This window comes from Neofelis nebulosa, chromosome 11 (assembly GCF_028018385.1).
Source record: "Neofelis nebulosa isolate mNeoNeb1 chromosome 11, mNeoNeb1.pri, whole genome shotgun sequence".
NCBI lineage: Eukaryota > Metazoa > Chordata > Mammalia > Carnivora > Felidae > Neofelis > Neofelis nebulosa.
The window spans coordinates 79,303,076-79,324,479 of record NC_080792.1 but is presented as its reverse complement, the minus strand read 5'-3'; the positions used below and the strand labels follow the sequence as shown (position 1 = coordinate 79,324,479).

The window sequence follows — 21,404 nt, the reverse complement described above, 5'->3', positions numbered from 1 at the left end:
CTGCCTTTTTTTTTTTTTTTTTTTTTTTTGAGAGTAAGGGAGAGAGAGGGGGAGAATGCATGAGCAGAGGAAAGGGGCAAAGGGAGAGAAAATCTTAAGTAGGCTCCATGCTCAGTGCAGAGCCCAAGGTGGGGCCTGATTCCACAGCCCTGGGATCATGACCTGAGCCGAGATCAAGAGTTGGATGTTAACTGACCGAGCCACCCAAGCGCCCCATAGCCTACCTGCCTTGTAACAGCAGTGTGAAAAAAGCAAAAGAGAGAATGGGTTGCAAATGCTCTAAAAATTATAAAGTGCTTTAAAAAGAAAGTGTTATTCCATTACTCAGTGATAAAAAGATTCAACTACAGGTCACAATTCTGACAAGAAAAGCATCTCTGAAAAGACAAAGAAATTATATGAAATAAGATGTTACCAGAGCTTCAAGGGTAGGGCAGAAGATTCTGGCATCACACAAGTGTCTCAGTGAGAACAGCACAGGAAGAGACCAGCAAACTCCCATGGCATAACTGGGGTGGGCTAAGTGGGTCAGTGAGCCCCAGGTTCTGGACCCCAGCTGCCCTCACCTTGTGAGAACTGAGGACAGCCTTCAGCTCCTCCAGGAGTCCAAATGCCAGCTTAAAGCCCCCAAGAGAGGACAGCAGCTTCCGGACCGTGTGCTGGGCCTGCCTGCGCACACGCCAGGTACGACTCAGGAGCACGGCCACCAGAGCCCGATGGTACTGCCTGCAAGCACAAGGACGTAGCACCCTGGGGAGGGTGGACGTGGGCTCTCCGCAGCCAGCCCTCCCACCCTGCACACACGCTGTTTCTCAGGCTCCTGCCGCGGTCTGCCCCATGTGGCCCGAGGGGAAGGTAAACAGGCCTCACGTACTGAACTTTGTTGCCTGTGAGTCTATGCGGGTGATCAAGGAAAAGTCTCTCTGTCAGATGCAGCACAGTACACAGGGCTAGGAGGGGAGACAAACAGCAGAAGTGTTTTTAAAATACAGAACGCATCCAGAAGGAACTGAAAAGGCCTGGAAAATGAACACCAAAACGTAAATGTGATTATCACTGGATCTGAAGTTCCTTTTTTGCTGACAATGTACACAAGTATTTTGGACTGATTAAAAATATAACGCTTCATTCTAATTAAAAATTACTCTGCAGTTCTAAAAAAGAGGGTGAGGACACTCACATACTGAAGTAGAATGATTGCCAAGTCTACATAGCACAATGTGTATGGCAGGCAGGCTACCATTTGTGTAAAAAAAGTGAAGAACTAACACAAAAAGACATTTGCTGGTATAAAGTGTAAAATATCAAGGATACACAGAAGCTAATATAACTGGTTCTCCATGGCCAGGGACACTGGGTGGCCAGAGATCAAAGCAGGGGTATGATTTTCAACGTAGGCCCTCTTGGATCTTTTATTTTTGAATTATGTGAGTGTATTTCCTATACAAGAACTAATTTTTTTTTTTTAAATCAGGAAGTGACTAACAGTTTCAGCTCGTTTATAATTGGATGTTGTGATTTGTGAATCAAAAGACTTTTCAAATCACTGATTAGCAGCAGACACCCCTAAGGCAACCCAGAATTTTAAACCTACATTTAAAGATCAACTGTTCCTTCTCTGCCGGGAGAGAAACCAGTAGTTTCGTGTCTCCTGGTAACACTCCACCATAGTTTCTCAGCTGCCTTGTAATAACACAAGAAAACCTCCAAGACAGCACCAATTACCCAATCAGCTATAATTAAACCTAATACTGCAGCCTCACAACCATTAGCACTCTGTCTCCACAAACTCCCCCATTCCCCAGCCTTCCAAGCCCCACAGGGGTGCATTCATTCCCACGGCGGCTGACGGCCCAGCTGCTGACCACAGCACTCTGGTCCAGTTTTTGCTTAGCTGACTGGTCAAGGCAATAGGCAGTCAGGGAAGGGTCCTCTCTGAAGACCCGCCAGAGAGACTCGGGCCCAACCTCAAGTTCAAGAAAGTCCAACTAAGTCACTCACCATCCTCTGAAGCCATGAGCAGGAATTTCTCAGAAGTGAAAATCTGTTTCTTCTCATCTACAATCAGCTGCCAGAAACCATTCAGTTTGGCCTCTGCAAGAAACAAAAGGTCACTCCATGACATAGCTCACTCCATCTGCCAGGGTTGGTCCCCTCCATCCTGAAGCTGCTGGGGCCAGCTACGTGGACAGACCCTGCTTTGCAGCAGGCAGCAATGCTCCCCCAGCATGGATGGGTCACCCCTAGCCTCACTGCCCACCCCCTCCCCATTCTGAGAACTAACCAGTCCTTCTGGTGTCAATGCCTACATGAAAACCATCTGCTGCCTACAGAGGCCCAGGCAAACATATCCCACCTGAAGTCCCACCTACTCCAGCTGCCAAGCTGAAACACTTGTTCACACATCGTGCTCTCCCTGGCTGAGGCTGATCTGAACTCACACCCTTCCAGCTGGTGAAATCCTTCCTTCAGGACCCTAGTCCAAAGGCTCCTTTGTGAAGCCTTTCCTGACAGCCAGCACCTAAACCAAAAGGAATCCCTTCTTCAAAACTGCTTTACTGCCACATTTTACCTCAAACAACGGACATACTTTTGCATCTCCTCTCACTAGAGTAAAGCAGCTTAAAATCTGTGGAATCGCGGTCATGTTCATCTCTGCCTTCCTGCCAAGGCAGCACAGAGTTCTGGAATTTACACAGACGGCATCCAATGGTATAGAAGAGCTGAACTCCATTTCTAACCACAGGAATAAGTTCACATGTCTGCAGCCAGAGGAGGACATGCACTAAAGCAAGCATGGAATACCAGGAAGCCACAAAAAGAAAGAGAAAGCTCTTTTGGTTGTGCCAATTTGGAATCTTTTCCAAGGCATATTCAGTATCTTCAGTAGAAGAAGACTGGCTAGGGGGAAGCTTTTCAAGGTACACTCTAAAAAGTCCCACTATACTAAACCCAGGTCAGTCTAGACATTATATACAAACCCTGTCCCAGAGCACTTGAGCAAAAGTGCAAAGGAGGACAGTGACAAGAGTCACTGGCCGTATTCCCATCTCCTGGTGTGACCCTAAGATTCATCCCTGCACACATCCCTAGTGTGACCCTGAGGCATCCCTGTGGCTGCCCAGTGTGGTGGTGACCAAGCTGATCCTGTGAAATCCTAAACATCAAGACACTCCTCCCAAGGACTCTGAATGAGGCATCATCTGCTACCATCCTGGACAAGCTTAGACCCTTACCAGCCTGCGAGTCAGCCACTGAAAGCTTCGAGAGCAGCAAGGCTGCAGCCACCCCTTCAGTGACTGTGGGAACCTGAGTGCTCTGGGAGGCTGCCTTCTCCACTGTCTGGATGAGCAAAGGCAGTAAGTCCAGGGCCTGCAATAGTGTGTCACCTGTGGAGAGAAGACCAGCACTTTACAAAACTCCTTGTCAGGGGCGACAAGATTACTCAAGAAAGGAATTATCCACTGAGGTCTGAAATGCTAAAGCCCTTCAGTTACCCTGTTAAATGCTGTGAAGCAGGGGAACTAGAAGTAAACCCAACAACCACAATGTTAGAGCTAGAAGGATCATTGCAAATCCAATAGTTCAGTTATCCGTTTGATGGGTAAGGAAAGAGACGGAGACAGGTTAAGTAAGTTGCCCAAAGGCACATAGCTGGTCGGAGGAGAGCCAGGGCCTATCGCAAACCTAGCAATTTCTTTCTGGGGCTCTTCCCCTACACCAGACAAGCTCACGACCCAAATTTCAAAACCAGAACCAACCTATTGACCTATTAACTAAACCCACTTCATTAAAATAAAAAAAAAATTTTTTTTAAGTAGAATTGTTAAAAAGTACAGCTAAACCGATGTTTTCTTAACTATTAAAGCGTTATATAAGAACATTCTACAATAAAACACATATTTCATTTGGATGAGGTCATGCATTTGAATCTAAAAAAATGTTTATTTTAATGGCTTCTTTTATATTATGTGTACTTTAAAAGTGGCAAGTAGAAACAGCTCAAGCTGAAGAGACTAGTTTAAACCAAGTCTCTGCTATCTAGAACTCAATCTAAATCAAGATTGGTCAATGCAGCAAAACTGTAAACTGACATAGAGAGTACAGGCCCTGTAGACAAGGGACACCCTTCTGTGGAATCTCCTAGACATTTCTTTAAACACAGCTCATCACAAGCGTAAGCTTTTTTAAAAAACAAATACTAGCCTAGGGGTGCCTGGGTGACTTAGTAGGTTGAGCATCCCACTCCCGATTTTGGCTCAGATCATGATCCCAGGGTCATGGGAGTGAGCCCTGTGTCAGGCTCTGCACTGAGTGGGAAGCCTGCTTAAAATTCTCTCTCTCTCTCCCTCTGCCCCCCTCCCCAGCTCATGTCCTCTCTCTATAAAAATTAAAAAGAAAAAAATTTAAAAGAAGTATAGCCTATACGAGAGGTAGAAATTAACACTAGAGATTTCTACCTTGGAAATCAAGGAGATCACAGATCCTATGCAGATTGGAAAGTTTCCCCCAGCTTTGCCTGGGAAAGAGGGAAATGCCCATGCCCAAATGACAGGTTTGTCAGCCCTGAAGAAAGGGCAGTGCTTGCTTTCCAGTAAGTCCAACGTAAAGTATCCATGAAGTTGGACTTTTTCAATCAGCCAACTCACAATCCCTTGGCCATGATTTCAGATAATATAGTGACAGGTTCTAGTCCTGGGTCTTCTCTGAATGAAGCTTTGTAACTTGAAGGTGTGATATGGGAGAGAAGTCAAAGTCTGCTGTGAAGACTGGGCACTGATCCAGGCTTTGTGGATGATTAAGCCCGAGGCTCCCAGAGGCTCAAAGAAGTGGTGCAAAGTAAGCTGGACTGAATGGGAAAGCTGGGGATGGTGACAATGCCCAGAAGACTCGGTCACCCCTGCAGGGGAGGCATCTCACCTCGGAAGCAGGCCAGCATGCACTGCAGGTAGGCATGCCGCACTGCAGAGGTGGAGGTTTTAAGGCTGAAGGCTTTCTTGAACCATTCGGTGAGCTTCTTGGGCACTTCCGTGGTGAACCGGTTACACCAGAGAGCCAGGACAGAGACAGCGTGCACCAAGGTGCCTTCATGAACTAGGGCAAGAAGCAGAAATCCAGTCAGTTCAACATCTCAGGCCCATGTCCAATCACTGCCACCAGCACCCGAAAGCAAGCAAGGGTACGAGGGGGAGGAAGCCGTGATGCTTCAGGGGAGGTCTGCCTTCAGAAGGGGTTCATGGCAGGCAGCTCTGGCTGTGAAAACCGGAGTCAAGAGGGGATCCAGACTGCATCCTTACCATGCTGCACAGTTACCTTCTTGCTGGAGGAACGGAATGAACAGCTCAGCCACAGTCCCATTCAGGACTTGACTAGAAGGCCCAGACACCACGTGATGACTGACACTCCCGATCCCTGTAAGGCAGGGGATTTCCTGCTCAGCACAAAACCACAAACACAGGAGTCTTCCTGCCACTGCCCACTTCCCTAGCGGCCATGCCTCTCCCCTGGCCATTAGTGCCTTTCCCTCAATCCCCCCTCCAGATGACCTGCCTTTTAGGGAAGCCAGGCCTCCCTCTCGCTAGACCCAAACAAGTCCCACCTGCCACAAAGGCAGGGAGCAGAGTCCTGGAAGCCAGGCTGCGATGTCCAGGATTATCAGAGGAGTCAAGATCCAATGACAGACCTGCCTTACTATACCTGAGAGGACGCTGATCTTCTGGGCTACAATGGTCAGTTTTCCCTCCGAGCCTGAGAGGAGAGACGGCAAAGATTCAAACTCCACGTCTGCCACGTTTCCCATGGGGGTGACTAATGTGGTCATGTGTGTGACACCAAGAGACAGCTTCTGATTCCAGAAATAGACTTTCTATTGTGAAGCTGGGTTTATAACATTTCCTAGACTTTTTCCTGATTAGAACAGTAGTTTTGCTCTTACAGAAAATTTGAGAAACAAAAAATATAAAGGAAAGCATTTAAAACTCACCCACATGCCCACTACCCAAAGACGTTATGAACATTCTGGGGTATTTCCCTCTAGTGTTTCCCTTTATGCATACAATAATGTCTACGCTTAAAAAAAAAAAAAAAAAAAAAAGAGAGAGAGATCGCCCCCATCTACACTGCCCTGTGCATGCTTATGTTCACTTCCCATGTCTCATTCTACTGAGAGCCTTCTCCTGGCCACACGGCCTTGACATAAGCAGACTCAGAGCCCCAAGTCCCAGGCAGGTTCCGGCCCCACAGGTCAGCCATTCTCATGGCCAGGAAGGCTTACTCACCACCAAGGATAGCAAACAGGTGCCTGGTCAGGGCTTCTGTCGCAGAAGAGTCACTGCACTGGCGAGCCAGGTTCCGCAGTGCCAGCACAGCCTCATCCATCAGGCGGGGACTGTTGGACTTCAGCTGACCTGGACACAGAGAGCTGCAGCTCAGAAAGTGCTGAGAGCTGAGGATCCAAGCTTTCATCTTTGTCTTTCCATGTTCCTAATTCTTCCATCCATGAGCTCGGTGTTCTCGTTATAAAGAAGCTCGGGGCACCTGGGTAGCTCAGTGGGTTAAGTGTCCAACTTTGGCTCAGATCACGATCTCACGGTTTGTGAGTTCAAGCCCAACATTGGGCTCTGTGCTGACAGCTTGGAGCCTGGAGCCTGCTTCGGATTCTCTGCCTCCCTCTCTCTCTGCCCCTCCCCTGTTCACATTCTTTCTCTCTCTCTCTCCCTCTCTCAAATAAACAAACATTAAAAGAGTATCAAGAAAGAAATTTTGCAAATGTAATTTCTTTCTTTCTTAAGATTTTAAAGTAATTTCTACACCCAACATGGGTATCAAACTCACAACCCTGACATTAGGAGCTGCACACTCTGAGCCAGCCAGGCGTCCCAAATGTAATTTATTTCTAGACTGAGCTGTCCCTGCCCTTTTTCCTAAAATAATTGGGAAAATACATCCAAAACCCCAGGTGCCATCCCAGGGGCTGGAGAGGGGTCAGGATACTCACTAGCCAGTCCTTTCACGATGTCCAGGGCATACTGGCTGAGATCAAGAGTCACTGACGCCAGCAGACTGGAGATAGCTACGGAGGACAGAAAATACACACCATGTCTATATTAGGTATAAATGTCCACTTCTGCCCTAGTCCCCAGCCAATGCGCCGCACCAAAGCAACCATTCTTCATCTCCATAAAGTCATGTGAGTGGTCACACCTTTGCCCCTATAGTTTCAAGTGCCACCTCCACAACAAGTTCAAACTGTCCAGAGCAGAGGTTCTTCACCTGAATGGTTTCCAGAAGGTTCTTGGACCTCTAAAATCGTTTGCAGTATTCCAGGCCGATATACTTTTGTACGTCCTTTTAGCAAGAGGGCCCATGACTTTCCACATATTCTCAAAAGGGTCCCTGATCTCTCTCCCAAGGTCCCGATGAGGTAAACAGTGAATACATCCTTCACCCCATCCCCACCACTTCTGCGGCCAGGCACCAGAGATGCAGCTCATCAGGCAACCCAGCTCCCTCCCACCATCCTGTCTGGCAGCGACCTACTTTCAATAACATTCTCTGGACTTCTCAGTAAGGACTTCTGTATGGTGGGCAGTATCAGATCCTTAAATTCCGAGTGAGACATGTATCGGAGCAGAGGGGCACAGTTATCCTACAAAGAGAAAGGAGTCAGGCACCCAGACTTCATGGGAACAGACCAAGAATACAGGACAGCTCTGAATAAGAATTTAAATGGGATTTAGCTTGTCCAGGTAAGGTCTACTTCTCACTCACCAATAGATACTTCTGAGGCTTTACTTTGCTCATCAGGATGTTCTTCATATAAAAATCCAATAGGGCACTCTACAGAGTACAAAGACTGGTCAGACCAATATTCTGAGTATCTCATCACTGGCCTAAAAGATCCCTTTTGTGGGAGTGCCTCTAAAAACTACAAATCCATAAAAAATAAAATACATACATGCATACATGAATAAATAAATAAAATACAAATCAGTGCCTAAATTTCAGCATCACATACGGAGGGCTCATTGATCATACCATTCATCATTTTAAAACCTTCCACAGCTTTCCAGAGCTGCTAGGATCCAGTCCAAAGTCCTTGGCCTGGCTCCCAGGCTGCCTGCTGACCTGCGGCTACCACTCACACCTCTCCAACCCCACTCACTTCCTCTGCCTGGCTTTCTCTGCCCAAAATACCCCTCCTCACCTCCTGACCTTGCTAACACCTATTCACCCTTTAAGTTTCTTTAATAGAGCTGTACCCGTGACCCATGCCCTGTCAGGTGCCCCAATATAGAGTATTACTGCTTCCTGGCCCTTTCCTTTGTAGCTCTTATCACAGATATAATCAGATGGCCTATCTGTCTGATGGCAGACTCCTCACACTCAGTTCCCCAGAAGCAGGGATCACACCTCCCTGGATCACTGCTGCAACCCCAACAGCTGGCTCAGTGCTTGGCACATAGCAACTGCTCAGTTGTGGGAGACTAAATCATTACATGAACAGGCAAATTATCATCCCAATAACTATGCCAGGATTCACCCCAAGCCAGAGCTGGAGGGAAAACTTTGCCAGCTCCTCAAACTTCATATATCAGGGAGAAAGGACAGAGTCTCATATGAGAAAACCAACAGGCTTCAGAGAAGGCCAGGGGCTGGGGCCACAAGGACCAGATAAGATCCCCCTCCTCACTTCCAGTGAGTCCACCTGCCTTGTGCCGGTTGACCACATCCATCTCCTTGTGGCTTGTGCAAAACTGCACCAGCAGCCCCAGCATGCCTGCATAGTTCTGGTTGGGTTCCAGGCTGAGAATGGCTGACAAGTACTGCTCCACCAGCCCGGGGTTCTGAAGAGGAAAGTATAAAGCAGGTGTGTCACATGGTGGAGGGTGGCACAGAAGCAGTGTGCACCACCCACTATGCCTCCCATCACCTCTTTCCACAGCTTGCTGAGCTTCTTCACAGCACCATCGACGGCGTGCCTGTGGGAGCCACCCAGCACCTCCAACAGGAGCAGGCACTGCACCTCGACCTGTCAGGGCCGGGACAGGTTCGAGTCAGGACATGAAACGTGAGTGGAGGCCCCCTGACCCTCACCGCCTGCCCAAGACCTTCATCGGGCCCGCTCAACTCCAGCGAGATCCTCTTCCCTCCCCCACCTCCCAAATGGCCCTGTCCCAGAATTACATCTGTTCACTCGAACACGCCATTAATAAGTATTTGTTGAGCACCTAGGAGTCAATGAAAACACACAGAGAAAAGAGACAGACATGGTCCCTATTTTCATGCACTTTAGAGTCCAGAGAGAGAAAAAGATACTACAAAATAAACACACTAGAATATATAATTCCAGTGAGGTAAGTCTCATGCAGGAAAAGGATAAGCATCCTGTTTCATATCTGCCTTGACTTTTCCTTCATTAATTCCACAAATACTTACTGAATACTGACTAAAGGGCAGGCACGATGCTGGGCACTTTGGATATGGAAGTGAAGACCGACAGGATGATCCCAGACTGTGGAGCTCACTGTCCAACCCAGAGTGAAACACATAATAGGTGCTCAACTAAAAAACCTCAGAGACTTTATATGCCACAAACACCCATCACTGGTGAGCAGTCTGAATTACTACCCTAACAAAAAGCATGTGCTTAAGAAGTCGGCTGTACTCCATTTGCACACGCACAAAACAACAGGTGCATGAGGTTCTTCAAAGGCCTACTAATGGTCATTTTTGTTGTTTACTGTCTCTTACTATAAAAAAAACAGTAAACAACAAAAATGGCCACCAACAGAGGATTAGTTATATATACTGCCATACCTCCACTCAGAGGATCAGTAAACAGTCATAAAGAATGAGAAATTCTTGGAGCAACTGAGTGGCTCAGTCAGTTGAGCATCAGACTCTTGATTTCAGCTCAGGTTATATCATGATTCGTGGGTTCAAGCCCCACATCGGGCTCCATGCTGTCAGCACGGAGCCTGCTTGGGATTCTTTCTCTCTCTCTCTCTCTGCCCCTCCCCCACTTATGCGCACACGTGTGCTCTCTCTCAAAGTAAATAAATAAACATTTAAAAAAAGAAAGAGAGGGGCACTGGGGTGGCTGTCGGTTAAGCATCCGACTTCAGCTCAGGTCATGATCTCACGGTTGGTGAGTTCGAGCCCCACGTGAGGATCTGTGCTGACAGCCCAGAGCTTGGAGTTTGCTTTGGATTCTTTGTCTCCCTCTCTCTCTGCCCTTCCCCAGCTTATGCTCTCTCTCCAAAATAAATAAATAAACATTTTTAGAAAATAATAAGTAAACAGAAAAACAAAAAAACCTCTTTATATGCTATGCTGGAACAAATTCTAAATCTGCTTAGAGAAAAAAACAAGGTGAAAGAAAAAAGTATGTTCAGTATGCTACTATATAAGAAACCCTGTTCAGCAGTATATACAGAGAATGTATCTACACACATAAGGAATTAGTAATAGATGGACCCAGGTGGCTAGGGAGGGAAACTGGTGTAGCCTTCTATGTCTGTCCCATTTTGAATTTTTTTTTTTTTTTTTTAATTAGAATAGCTTTTTAAGCTTGCTGACACCACATTCAGAACTATATTGCTGTTCCTCTCCTGAGAATATTCTACCCCCTGATCTGGGCATGATTTGTTCCTTCATATCCTTCAGGTCTCTGCTCATATGATGCCTCCTTTGAAGCCTCCTCCCACTGTCACCCCGCACCACACTCTTTCCTTCTTCCTACCTGCCTTTCTGCTGTGTGACCTTCGTCTTACCATTTCTTAGCAGACCTGTGTGGCATCTACCTCCTCCACAAGAGTGTAAGCTCCATGAGGGCAAGGTCCTCTTTCCTGTTCCCAGCACTTACTGCAGCTCCTAGAGAAACTGAATGAACTACGATCTATGTGTATGGTTGACATCGGCAACGAGTAAAGGAAAAACCCAGATTCGAGACACGGGAAAAATAAACACGGTCTCATGCTCCTGATGCATTCTGTCCCACAAAGACAACACTCCAGAGTTGACCCCTGCCACTCGTTAACACACAAATATACTTACCTACCTGGGATAATAAGAAATCACTGGAGATAAGCCAAGGAGGGAGCCCCTGGTAAAGCATCTTAAAAAGATGATTTTGGTAGCAATGAAACCCACACTCTGAAGGGGGTCCAATTCCACTATCCATTACATATCAGGTTTCAGTGTTCTTACCCTTCAGGCAGTCACTGATGGCCACTCCATAGTCATCCCCAGAGGATTGCTGGGTAAGCTCCCAGGGACGAGCTCATCAATGTGTCTTATTAACAAGCTGCTTCAGGGAGAGGTGCTACAGTTTTCTAATGCCTCTCATTTACCTGCACAGCCCTCTGTAACGTTCCACAGCCCTTTCACACCTCATCTTGAGCCCCTCTTCACGACAACTCATGGAGGTGGATGGGGTAGGTGGCACTTTTCCCCATTTTGCAGAAATGGGAAACAGATTCAGAGGTTACATATATGGCCAAATGTCATGGCCGAGAATCAGAACCATACCTTGGGTTCCTTTTGTTTTTTTTTAAAGTTTATCTATTTTGAGACAGAGAGACAGCACAAGTGGGCGAGCAGCATAAGCAAGGGAGGGGCAGAGAGAGGGAGAAAGAGAATCACAAGCAGGCTCCATGCTGTCAGCACACAGAGCCCAACACAGGGCTTGAACCCACAAACCATGAGATCATGACCTGAACTGAAATTAAGAGTTGGATGCCTAACCAACTGAGCCACCCAGATGGCCCAAGGGCTCCTTTTCAATGAACCATAAGACCATTCCTCTTGCCCTCCATTAAGCATATCTAGATGTTCAAAAGAACCTCCCAATCTGGCCTATTGGGCCACCTGTGGTTAGCAGACATGTTGAAAGGCAAGGCAGAGAAGGTGGAAGAAGCAGGCACAGAACAGGTGGAGAGAATTAAAAGATCAAAACACATGGCAAGAATTCTGTCCCATTAGCCAGTTCGACACTGAAATCCAAACACAGGGAAAGGAATGATTAGCCAGAAAAAAAAAATAATAATAATTTACATTACTGCATTTTCTAATTTACTTGCTTTCTCACTGTCTTCCCTGCTCTGGCCTGTCATGTCCTCCACGTATGCCCTGAAGGCAGGAATTGCCCATCAGTGTATTCCCAGAGCCTAGCACCATGCCTGACAGAGAAGCTCAAACACATGTGATGGACAGACGGATGTTATTATGTTGTACTCACGTCCATCCACCAGCATCACACATTCGTGACAATTCAGCATGCTTGGTCACCAGCACCAAGAAGAGCACTTGGCCAGAGAAGGTGCTTCAACATGTCCCAACTCTGCGCAGAGAGCTGGCTGCCACTACTGCAAAGACCCATGGAACCTACCAGTTTGTTCCAGATGTCTCCTTGACGCTTGGCTCTCGAAGGAAAGGCGATGCGCACCAGTAGGCAGGTCCAGGACAGGGCCAGCAAGGCAGCAGAGCCACTACTCTTACTGCAGGGGGCAGGGAGGCGAAGGATGAGTGCAGAGCAGGAGCCTCCACCTTGGGGACAAATGCTGACCGCGAGGCCCTGCCTGGCATATAGGACCCTCCCTTGACCTACACCTGGAGAGAACTTGAAACTGTTTCCTCATAAATCATCTGTAACAACTCAGGACAAGGAATGCAGAACTCAGCAGCCAAACTCCCACCTCTTAGCACTCAACAACCATAAAAACAAAAAAAGATGCTTTCCCCTATTCAAACAGTGTCCAGTGGGCATTTGGTTTCCCTTCAAAATGGCCTTGCTTCCACTGGTTTCCCAACCCTCTTCCTCAGGAAAGCCATTTGTCCACTGAGCCTAACATCCTGGCTCCTCCCTCCACACAGCAGGCAGACTGCTGGCACCAGACTTTCAGAGAGGAAAGACAGACATGCTCACACCTGCTCCACACAGGTCATCTGCACCAGCTTCTCCCGAATAGGACCCCGCCAAGCCCTGGTAGGCCACACATTTTATCTCTTTACCTGGGGACACCAGCTTTGGAGCCAATGCCTGAAGACTGCAGAGAGTGCAGAAGGTTCTTAGCAGTGGCTTCTGGCTGTGCCTCAGCCAACTGCTGGATGGCAGCCTGCAGGGCCCTGCGGGAGGCTGCATCTCTAGAGGAACGAATGAAGTGGAAAGGTGAACACTGGGCGCAAGGGCAGGGCAGCTTAGGCCAAGCGCTGGTCTTTCTCAGGAAAACTGGATTGTACTATATATTCCAGTGGATCACAGATGATGGGATTAGGAAATAACCAGAGAAATCTACCTCCTCCTGGAATTCTGGAAGCAGCTAACAAGAGCAAATGAGCCATCAGAGCTGTAAGGGCAACACCAACATTTATGGACCACTTACTACGGACCTCAAACCAGGCCAAGTGCTTTTACACGCATGACTGTTTATGGCGTACAGATTCATGACGTGGCAGGCACTGTCCCAGGAGCTTTACACTTACTAATTACCACCTATGTGGTAAACAACAGCACAATCCCCATTCTGCAGATGAAGAAAACGGACGCACAGAGAGGCTAAGGTGACACCTCTCCAAAGCCCAGCCTCTAACCGCTGTCCTGTACCACCTCTCTGCACAAAGGGCTGGAGGCACAGTGTCTTCAGTAGGGACTCACCTGTACCGGTGTAGAGTCAGGCAGAATAATTTGCAGAGCCCTTTCACTGCTCCCTCTGGCAGATCTGAAACCAAAGATCACACACAAATTAATCAGTAGAAACTACTTCATGAGCCCCTGCTTGAGCCAGGCATTCTGCCATACATAATCTCTACTCACTGGGTACTTCCCATAAGTTGGAGATAGAATTCCCTGGAGGAAACAACAGCAAAATCGTACTCCAGAAAAACACCTGGTATAGAAAGGCTGTCCAGCAGACATGTGTTAAAGGAATGAAACTAAGACGATGTTGGTGGCCTCAAAATCTAACATGCTGGCAAGTGACACTTCTGGGGCACTGGGACTATTCTGCTTCTTGACCTGGGTGCTGGTTACACAGGTAGTAAAGTTTGTGAATATTCGGCAGGCTGTTCGCTTATGATACATGGACTCTTCTTTATATAGTTTCTAATAAATAGTTTTTAAAAATAGGACAAAGTATGGGGCACTTGGGTGGCTCAGTCAGTTAAGTGTCCGACTTTGGCTCAGATCATGATCTTGCGGTTCGTGAGTCCAAGCCCCGCATCAGGCTTGTTGCTGTCAGCATGGAGCCTGCTTGGGATTCTCCCCCTCTCTCTCTGCCCCATCCCACCTTAAGTGCACACATGCACTCTCTCTCTCTCTCAAAATAAGTAAATAAACTTTAAAAACTTAAGTAAATAAACAAATAAAAATAGGACAAAAATTAAAGTATTCTGAGGGATCTGAAAAAGGCAGGCAGAGTGGCTTCCAAGTTTCTAAGGATATACAAGCTTGGCCTAATAGATTCGTAGGCTACGCAAAAATGGAAAGAAAGGGATGTACATGCTGAGTGGTGTTAACATGAGCAAAAGTGCAGGGGCAAGAATGCATGAAGCCCATCAGGACACATGAGGAGGAAGAAGAGAAGTAGTAACACCCAGGACTTAATCAGCACTCACAAGGTGCTAGGCCCTGCTCCAAGCACTGACACACAGTAACTCATTTAATCCCTGCAAGATACTTGTATTACTGTGGTCACTTTAAGATAAAGGAATGTTGGGGTGCCTGGGTGGCTCAGTCAGTTAAGCTTCTGACTGTTGATTTCAGCTTAGGTCATGATCCCACGGTTTATGTGATCAAGCCCAGTGGGCTACTTGGGACTCTCTTTCTCTCTCTGCCCCTCCCCTGCTCATGCACATGTGCATGCTCTTTCTCTCTCAAAATAAACTTAAAAAAAAAAAAAAGATAAACATGAGTCAGAGAAAGATAAATACCATATGATTTCACTCATTATGTGGAATTTAAGAAACGAAACAGATGAACATAGAGGAGAAAAAAAAGAGAGAGGTAAACCATAAAACAGACTCTTAACTACAGAGAACAAACTGAGGATTACCAGAGGGGAGGTGGGTGAGGATGGGTAAATGGGTGATGGAGAGTAAGAAGGGCACTTGTAGTGATGAGCACCGGGTTACTGTATGTAAGTGATGAACCACAAAATTCTACATCTGAAACTAGCATTACACTGTATGTTAACTGGAATTTAAATAAAAACTTGCCACTAAAAAACTATATACAGGCCAGCCGAGTGAAAGAGAAACTCTGGTTGTAGCAACAGGGGTCAGTAATGGAAAACCAATCGGTGGCCGGTTCTGCATGCTAGATTGAAGCGTGCAGATGAAAGGGAGAGGGTATGACTGGGGGAATGTAAGCCACAGTGTAAGGCCAACTCCAGCGGGAGACACCAACAGCCAAAGGCTGGCACAGCACTTCATACTTCAGGTACTGAAATGAATGCAGGAGGGGCAGGGACCTCGTCCCCATAGGACCCTAAACACTGTATTGATCCCCTGGACTTGGGGCAATTTCAGTGACCAAAGGAAAGAATGACTAGGGCCAGAAACAGCTTGTGGCTGAGAGCTAACATACACTGGGTGCTTACCAGAGCCAGGCATGGTGTTAAGGACCGTCCACACACGTTCTCATTTACTCCTCGCACTAACCCCGTGAGGAAGGCAATACTGCCATCTCCATACTCAAAGCAAGGAAACGGGTTCAGACAAGTTAAGTAATTTGAACCAGGTCACAGAGACTGAAAGTGAACACAGAGCCCGTCTGACCTGAGCTGAGCCCTTCATCACGGACGGCTGTACTAGAGGTTTGTGACTAGAATGAGCAGGCACAGTAGATACTCCATCAGCGAGTCTCAGGGTGCAAGTACACAGAGGCAGGATTGGGGAAAGCTTCAGAGAGGCCTCAGGGCCCCACGGGCTGAGCCATGCTGACCATCTGCAACCAGCACTAGACAGCTTTGAGAAAGTCCTCAACTCCCAGCCTGGCAGAAAATACCTTTCCCCACCTTTGGTTAACTCACTTGGTTATCTGTTACCCTAACAAGAGGAGAGGCAAGAATGATTATCACTACCCAATAGCTCCTCCTTAGACTTAGAAAATTAAAAAATTGAGAACTAATGATTTCTTGAGGAGTAGACAACTTCCCACCATCAGCTTGCACATCAAAAGTGACTAAACTTCTTATAAGTATCATTCACCCTGAACAGAAGAACTTCAGGGTGGCTGAACAGTAAAACCATCCTGCAAAGGTCCTGAGTAGTTCATGAACTTCACCCAAACATGTCCAACGCTTTACCCCGTCAAATGGGAAAAGGGCAGTACTCAGCAATTACATAGCAGAAGGCTCAGATGCTATGGCTGGGAAGGCATGTACAGCTGGTACCTTGTCACATGGCAGCCTTTTCTAACCATAATCCTGTTGAGAAAAGTTTCCGGGAAGACTTCTGAAGGTGCCATAAAACTCATACATTAGAGTGTTAACTAAGATGAGAATCTCTTAGAAGCTCACAAACAGGAATGTACTTAATTTACACGCAACTTTAATAAGCTTGGGTAGGTCACCAGGCGACCGTAGGTCAGAAGCAGCAAATGAGCACATTGCTGAAGCAGGCTCTTCACTAACAAGAAGTGAAAGCGGAGGGGAAGGGAGACCCAACTCGACACAGCCATGATTCTCAGACTTCAGCGAATCTAAGAATCACCCAAAGGGCTTATTGATACGCAGATGCTGGGCTCCACCTCCCCCACCCCCACCCGGTCTCTGAATCTGAGTTTCTGCGACAGAGCTGAGAATCTGTATGTATCTCAAACAAGTTCTGACATAATGCTGATGCTGCTGGTCCAGGGACCACTTGGGAGAACCAATGCTACACCGTGAAAACACAACAAAAGGTAATTTAAAAGCTAATGAAGATTTATTGGATGAAAGCAAACTTTTTTTTTTAACGTCAGTATAGTTAACATACAGTGTGATATGAAGGCAAACTTGTCTTACACATCCCAGTAGGTTGCAGGGAAAGCCCTCAGTTATGGTACAGAATCAGGATAACTATAGGTGCTCAATATTTCCCAAAATGTGTTCCCCAGACCCTGAACTGGTTTTCGGCAAAAGAGAGGTGCAAGGAAAACACAGGGTTAATGAAAGCTTCATAAAGTTAAAGCCCCTTCCCAGAATATTCTGTGAAACTCCCAGAGGGAAGCAGAAAATGTGGCCAATCACCTGTTACCACCTTGCTGACTTCCACGGAACACACACTGGTGCCCCAAGTCGTAAAGAAAATGTTTTTGCACCTAGTAAATTGCCTAATATTGTCGGTATCTTTTAGAAATATTTCCAATCAAAATGGCTAAAACTGTAACAAATCTCTGGTACCTAAATGGATCAACTCTCCACTAACCCAAATGTTTCAGTGAAGGTTTCAGTGCACAGTACGGCAAGCAAATACGGCAAGTGAAGGCAGAAGGTGCTGCAAGGGAAAGAGGCAGCCATGGTTCTAAACAGAGAGTACAGTTTACTTTGAAATGGAATCATCTCTCAGTCACATGGATGGAAAATAAATACCTTTTCCAGCAACACACTTCCCCAGTTCACCGAGGATTTCTCTCCGTTCCTTCACACTGGCTGTTGTCACCTTCCCCGCAAAACGCTTTAGTGTCTCAGAAACCTGTAAAGACCAAACCCACAGAGAAAATTTCAACAAACTACAAAACAATGAGAGTGTGTGTGTGTGTGTGTGTGTGCGCGCACGTGCGCACATGCGTGCTAGGGAAGCAGGTGCAGAATTCAGTGAAGCTCTAACCAAGGTTTCTCAACCTCCACAATGCTGACATTCAGAGCTGGATAATTCTTTGCTGTGGAGCCATCTTCGTATGCTGTAGGATTCTGAATGGTGTTCTTGACCTCTACCCCCCGAAATGCCAATAACAGCATTCCACTCCTCCTGCCTCAGCTGACAATCCGAATTGTCTCCAGACATTGTCGAATGTCTCCTCGAGGGCAAAATCATTCCCCAGTTGACATGTACTGTTTTAACCCAGTCAACTAGTCAATACTGATATCTTACTTAAATTTAGACAGGGGCGCCTGGGTGGCTCAGTCAGTTAAGCGTCTGACTTTGGCTCAGGTCATGATCTCGCAGTTTATGAACTTGATCTCCACATCGGGCTCTGTGCTGACAGCTCAGAGCACGGAGACTGCTGAGTATCTGTGTCTCCCTCTCTCTATGCCCCTCCCCAACTCATGCATATGTGCAAGCACGCTCTCTCTCTCAAAAATAAATAAACATTAAGAAAATAAATAAATAAAAAGAAAGAAATTTAGACAAAAAAAGGCAAGGCAAAAGGCCAAAACTTCAGGACAGAAAATACCCTTTTACAATTATGTAAATTCTGGTGAGGGCCCACCACATATCAGTGTCTTCCCTTTATATCAGCTCATGTTAACCTCCCACAAGGGGAATGTCAGTATCCTGGCAGGTCATTAGCAGAACATAAGCACAGTGGCTGAAGGGTAGAAGGTAAAGAGGCTGAATCCCAGCTCTGCCTCTTACCAGCTGTGGAAACTCTAGCACCTACCTCGTAGGATTTGTTAGAGGCTAAGGGAGGGAGCCTATGTAGAGCATTTACTCTCCTCTCAGCACAAGGTCAGCTACTACTGCCAACAAGCCTTTGAGGCAGGCATCAGTATCTCCACTTTACAAGTGATGAAGGAGCGGACTCCAAGAGGGGAAGCCATTGCTCAGACAGAGGTTGAGAGCCACAGCACCTGCATTTTTGAAACTAAACCTGAAACCGATAGGTCCATTAACCACTGCTAACCAGTCCTTAGCTTTCAACCACCATCCATGTTAGCACAGCTGCATCCTCTGCACTGGGTGGGGGCAGTTTGCAAATATTCCGGAAAATCTGCTCCTGAGCAATATTCTCCAAACTATAGAATGGACAAGTCATGGATACATGAGCACTAGAAAAGGCCATGGTAAGACCCAAGTAACTGACATACCGGTGCCCCCATCTTTTCCTTCTAAAGCTATTTCAGTGACAGGCCAGGTCTTACAAGTAATGTACATAGAGAAGGGTACATAGAGACCTTAATACATAGAGGCCTTATTAGTAAAATACATAGAAAAGGGTACATAGAGAAACAAAACAATGTTAAGTTTTTCTTATATTTAAACCCCTGATGTAATTCTACTGGCAATGAGTAAACTCATGCCAAGACTCTGTCTTCCACGGTTTTGTGATTGTTCCAAGTGATTGTTTTAATACTGTCTTTTTTTATAGTCATACATACAGATAATTAAAGAGTCAAAGTCATGTCAACCATACCTAAAAAAAAAAAAAAAAAAAAAAAAGGTCAAAGCCAAAGAATTCTGGGAAGTCTGCTAGAAAACCCAGTCCCTTGCCTTCCCTCCCCAAGAGCACCCTCTTTCACCAATTCTGGCTCATAATTTTGGCAGTTATCTCCATAATCTCTAAATAACTTGCTTGTACTACTACTATGGGATTTTTCCCTTTTATTGCCTTTTACAGTAGCTCTTTCTCCAACCTCACCACACACACACTCCCCACTTCCCCAACATAATTCCTCAGTTTCATAATATTGGCCAGCTCAGTTGTCCGTGTTTACATTCAGCCTCCATTTAATATACTATGTTTATTATCCTACACAGCTTTATTAACCCTGGAGTTAATAAATGCCCTTTCCCACCTCACCTCAGTCTGCCTTGTTTTATCTGTCCTAATCGACAATTCAACCCCAAATTTTTTGCCACTTGTCTGCTTCTCACTTGACAAATTGTCTGCCTCTTTGGGCAGATCAGGTATTCTACCCAAGTCTATCTTCCTGAAGAAGTTATCTCTCAGAACTTGATGACCTGCCCCAATTTGGCAGTTGGTCCTCTATACTTGGGATATAGTGTCTCACCCTGAAAATGTACTCTTTCTTGTGTTTAGATGGAGCACATCCCCCATTTTGTGAAATCCTTGCACATCTGAAAATGTTCTAGCTTCACACTTGAATTAAGTTTATTTGGATACAGAATACTAGGTTGAAATCATTTTCCCTCAGGATTCTGAAGACATTCCTCGCTGAGCTCCAGCTTTCAGTGCTGCTATAAAGTCCAATGCCATTCTGATTTTTGATCCTTTGTGTGAAACTTGACTTTTCCCTCTGCAAATTTCTAGGATCTTCTCTTTGTGTCTAAGGTTCTAAAATTTCACACCAATGTTCTTTGTTGTGAGTCTATTTTCATCCACTGTGCTCAGCATTTTTGATCTGGAAACACACCCTCCAGTTCAGGGCAAGTTTCTTGAATTACTCTGTGGATGATTTCCTTGGATACTGAACCTCCTACTCTAGTCCTCACAGTGATCCTGTTTCACACTCTCCAGAGGAAAAAAAAAGGCCAGACTTTTGCCAAGGTTGAGAAAGACAGCTGGGGATCTGACTGCATCTGAGAAAAGCTCTCAACCAATCCTAATTTCACCCCTCCCTCTCACCCTCACTTCCAGAGGTCAGTTAATACCACCAGCTCCCATCTGCCAGAGATTCTGCCATGTGAATCAGGTTGCTTCTTAGCTTTCCCAACTGTCAGTTTGGGATTCATTTTCCCTGGGTCTACTAAATCCTTCCCATCCAGCACTTTAGAGTTTCTAAAAGTTTGCTGCTGTTGTCTGCTCTCCATTCTCCCAATCCTTGTGGGAGTACTTTTTCAAAACCTTTTAATAGTTTAAGGGGCGCCTGGATGGCTCAGTCAGTTGAGCGTCCAACTTCGGCTCAGGTCATGATCTCATGGTTTGTTGAGTTCAAACCCCACATCCAGCTCACTGCTATCAGTGCAGAGCCCGCTTTGAATTCTCTGACGCACACTCTCTCTCTCTCTCTCTTTCCTGGCCCCACCCCTGCTCACACTCTCTCTCTCTCTCTCAAAAATAAACATTTAATAAATAAATAAAACCTTTTACCAGTTTTAGTAAGGGTTGAGGGGACAACAAAAATAGATGCATAAATACAACCCACTCTCTACCTAGAATTCCCACACAGCTGTCTTTCCAGGTTAATATTAAATCCTTGGCTATAGTTTCTCTCACAAATATGAACGAACTTTTTAGGTTCAAAGCTCTTCTTTCTCTAAATCAGAAAATGAATGTTGCCCACTTGATACACCATCAGAAAACTGAAGAAGTGCACACCAAGATATTTCACAGAAGTTTTTTGTTGCTGTGACCAGATGAAAACAGCTGCAAAGTCCACAGGTTTCTCTCGAGTGGCATTGTCCAATATAGAACTTTCTGTGATGATGGAAACAGTTCTTCTGCACTGCCCAACACAGTGGCCACCAGCCACATGTGGCTACCCACACACTGAAACGTGGCTAGTGCAACTGAAGAA

The 21,404-nt window shown here is 46.2% G+C and overlaps 1 protein-coding gene across 1 annotated transcript in view; it reads right to left on the bottom strand.

Moving 5' to 3' along the window:
- The window catches only part of GCN1 (GCN1 activator of EIF2AK4), a 57,079-nt gene that overhangs the window by 34,481 nt on the left and 1,194 nt on the right, over positions 1–21,404 (bottom strand). Inside the window, exons 2-18 of the mRNA XM_058691118.1 lie at positions 17,574–17,676; positions 13,658–13,721; positions 13,015–13,146; positions 12,392–12,500; positions 8,933–9,031; positions 8,712–8,846; positions 7,771–7,839; positions 7,540–7,648; positions 6,998–7,072; positions 6,279–6,407; positions 5,698–5,748; positions 5,314–5,412; positions 4,921–5,094; positions 3,237–3,389; positions 2,002–2,094; positions 875–950; positions 567–726 (exon numbers count right to left, since the gene is read on the bottom strand). Of these exons, the coding sequence (XP_058547101.1) occupies positions 567–726; positions 875–950; positions 2,002–2,094; positions 3,237–3,389; positions 4,921–5,094; positions 5,314–5,412; positions 5,698–5,748; positions 6,279–6,407; positions 6,998–7,072; positions 7,540–7,648; positions 7,771–7,839; positions 8,712–8,846; positions 8,933–9,031; positions 12,392–12,500; positions 13,015–13,146; positions 13,658–13,721; positions 17,574–17,676 (1,830 nt within the window). The remainder of the gene's footprint in view (positions 1–566; positions 727–874; positions 951–2,001; positions 2,095–3,236; positions 3,390–4,920; positions 5,095–5,313; positions 5,413–5,697; positions 5,749–6,278; positions 6,408–6,997; positions 7,073–7,539; positions 7,649–7,770; positions 7,840–8,711; positions 8,847–8,932; positions 9,032–12,391; positions 12,501–13,014; positions 13,147–13,657; positions 13,722–17,573; positions 17,677–21,404) is intronic.